This window comes from Vicia villosa, unplaced genomic scaffold (genome assembly GCF_029867415.1).
Source record: "Vicia villosa cultivar HV-30 ecotype Madison, WI unplaced genomic scaffold, Vvil1.0 ctg.001626F_1_1, whole genome shotgun sequence".
NCBI lineage: Eukaryota > Viridiplantae > Streptophyta > Magnoliopsida > Fabales > Fabaceae > Vicia > Vicia villosa.
In genome coordinates, this window is record NW_026705677.1 from 168046 (window position 1) to 170952 (window position 2907).

At 38.0% G+C, this 2907-nt stretch overlaps 1 protein-coding gene across 1 annotated transcript; it reads right to left on the reverse strand.

Annotated features, from left to right (window-relative positions):
* Positions 1-392: 392 nt before the first annotated feature.
* Positions 393-1710, reverse strand: LOC131636076 (U-box domain-containing protein 4-like). Its single transcript, XM_058906723.1, has one exon. The coding sequence runs from the start codon at positions 1540-1542 to the stop codon at positions 553-555; it is 990 nt and encodes a 329-aa protein (XP_058762706.1). The 5' UTR covers positions 1543-1710; the 3' UTR covers positions 393-552.
* Positions 1711-2907: the final 1197 nt, after the last annotated feature.

The window sequence follows — 2907 nt, forward strand, 5'->3', positions numbered from 1 at the left end:
CATAAAAGTATATTGTTTTTACAACTTCATAAAAATAGATTGTAAACTGAGAAATTGCAAGTTACACGTCGCATAATATGCATAAATTTGTGCTTAAAATGTTCTTTATTAATTCTAACCTCACAAGATTCTTATGCATAAAATTTTTATCATCAAAGATTATAGCTACATTATTTGCATTGCAAAATTTCATCATTTCAAAATAGAATGGATTAGTGAAGAATTAACCATATTATACATATTTGCTTAATGTCATAACAAAATTATTCAAATTCATTATTCAATTCATTAATTATAATCAACTATTCCTACAAATCAATAGTACAAGTGAGAAATAAAATCCTAATCATCAAGTTTTTAACTAAATAAAAAACTTTTTGAATACAGTTGAATAACAAAAAAGTTGCAATTTATAAGCTTTTTCTCTGTTAGAATGTACAACATGTCATGATATTTATCACATCAGAATAAGAAATAATCAATAGAATCATAACAAGTAATCTAGTTTTGTACACAATCCACCAGGCCTAGAACAAAACGACCAACCACTACTCAAAACGACGATACACTATCTTCATTCATCAAAGAACCAAACGACGAACCACTATTGAAAACGACATTACCATTCCCATTACCATTACCATTACCAAGCATCACCTTCATCAACTCCGTAGCCTTACTCTTCCCCTTAGCGCTCCCTTTATCTCTAACATCAGCAATCCCATCCAACGCACCAAAGGCCACGGCGTCTCTAACATCTCCGGCAACCGCATCTCCGCCACATCGCACCAGATTAAGCAGCGCCGACACCGCATTTTCTCTCGTCCTCATACTAGAACCTGTCGCAAGATCGAGTAGATCTGCGAGCACTCCAACACCAGAAACCTTCCGGAAAGCCTCAATACTTTCCTCGCAACCGGCAACCTGCGCGATGACGGCGGTTGCGTCTTCAACTATCCCTACTCTACCGTCGTTAACGATGAGAGAGAACAGCGCCGGAACAACACTGAATTGAACCATGGTACCACGGTTTAACGGATGAAGCGCGATCGCGAAAAGCGCTTTCAAGGAATCTTTCACCGTTCGCGGCGGTGATGAACGGTGACAACGGAGGATGTCAACAAGAGCGTAAACGATCTCGCGTTTGGATCCAACGACGGTACGGTAATCATCTACTGACGAAAGAAGGCTGTGAATTGTGGCGGCGGCGGATTGAACGGCGGCGGGAGCGGAGGTTGAGGAATGATGAGAGATAACGTGTGCGAGCGCGTCGAGAACACCGCGCGTGGACATGATAGGTTCTTTTTCTGTTATGGAGAGGTTAAGAAGCGTTGCGGTTGCGTTTTCTTGCGAGGGGTGAGAAGAAGAATAGAGAGTTTCTGCTAGATACGGAATCGCGCCGGATTCTGCGATTACGGGTCGGGTTTCCGGGTCTTGTTTGGACATTTGACGAAGCTCGCAGAGAGCTTCGATTCGGGTTCGTTCGGAAACGGAGCTTAGCTTTGAAACTAGGGTCCGCACGGTGCGGTGTTTAGTTTCCATCTTGGTTCGGTTGGAGTTTTTGGTTTGGGAATTGGTGCGGTGGTTGGTTTGGAGGGAGATGGAGAAAAAACGCGTAGCAGTCTATTGGGAAAGATTATGAGAGTTGGGTTGTGAAAGATTGGAGAGGCTAACACGTCTTAACAAGTTTTTAAGTGACCAAAAGTCATGGAAGTTTCGTACCTTTTCTAGTTATTTTCTTTTTTAGAGAATGGATAAAGATCCTTTTCATACTGATTTTTATTTTATATAAAAAGTTGTGAGACATAAATATGTCTACAAATATTTTAAGAAACAATTTACCTCAATTTGATAACTTGATATAAAATAATATTATGATTAGCTACAAATGATGATAAAGTGTGAGTAATTTCTAATTCTACAATATGGCGAAAATTTCATTAAAATTAATATGTTTTTTTACCACTTTACCTTCTTGGTCTAGTTTGTTTTGAAAATTCACTTAGTTTTAATGAGTTTTTTTTATCATTTGTAGTGCAATAGTTCAAACTTTTTTTAAGTTGATATAATTTCTCTTGCATTGGCATATTCGTTTTTTTTTTTAAAAAAAAACGAAAGTTTTGTTTATTGAAGTTGGTTTTATTTATGATAGTAGAGCAAATAATTGATGTAGAGTTGTATAGTCTTAACTCTATCACTTAGGCCACCAATGACCTCTCTGGATAAGATTTTTTACCAATGACCTCTCTGGATAAGATTTTTTTTTTTTTTTTTACAAAAGTAAACTTAATTTATATCATTAATTAACAGATGTTCAATACAAGGAGGTATCAAATGAAAACTACTACGCCTAGGCCAAGAATTGGCCGCCTTTGCTAATGCGTGGGCAACCGAATTCGCTTGACGTTTTATAAACTTTACCTCAAAGTTAGAAAAAGAAAGCAACAAGGATTTTAAAGAAGAAATAATTTGATTAAACTCGGATCTACCCGAACTCTTATTTTGAAGGGCCTGGACAACCAATTGGGAGTCACTTTCAAAGATCACATGTCGGAGATTCAATACAATAACCCTTTGGATTGCTTCTTTAAGTGCATGAGCTTCCGCTTCTAATATAGATTGAGTACCTGTATCCCAAGCCGTTCCTGCAGATATAAAGCGACCAAGGTTAACCCGAACACACCATCCTCTATTAGTAGTACCACTTTGAGAGTTAAATCCTGCATCAACATTACACTTGACCCACCCCACCATAGGAGGTTCCCATCTCGTAAGAATTTGAGTGGAATTGTTATTACTATGGTCCTGTTGTGCCGCAAACCAAGCCTGCCAGTTACTAATTGCCACTAAACCGAGAGTAGTGGCATCCTCATTCTCATTATTCCATAATTTATTGTTCCTATTCCT

Coding starts and splice junctions, on each gene's coding strand:
- LOC131636076 (XM_058906723.1), bottom strand. CDS start 1,542: ATGGAAACTAAACACCGCACCGTGCGGACCCTAGTTTCAAAGCTAAGC.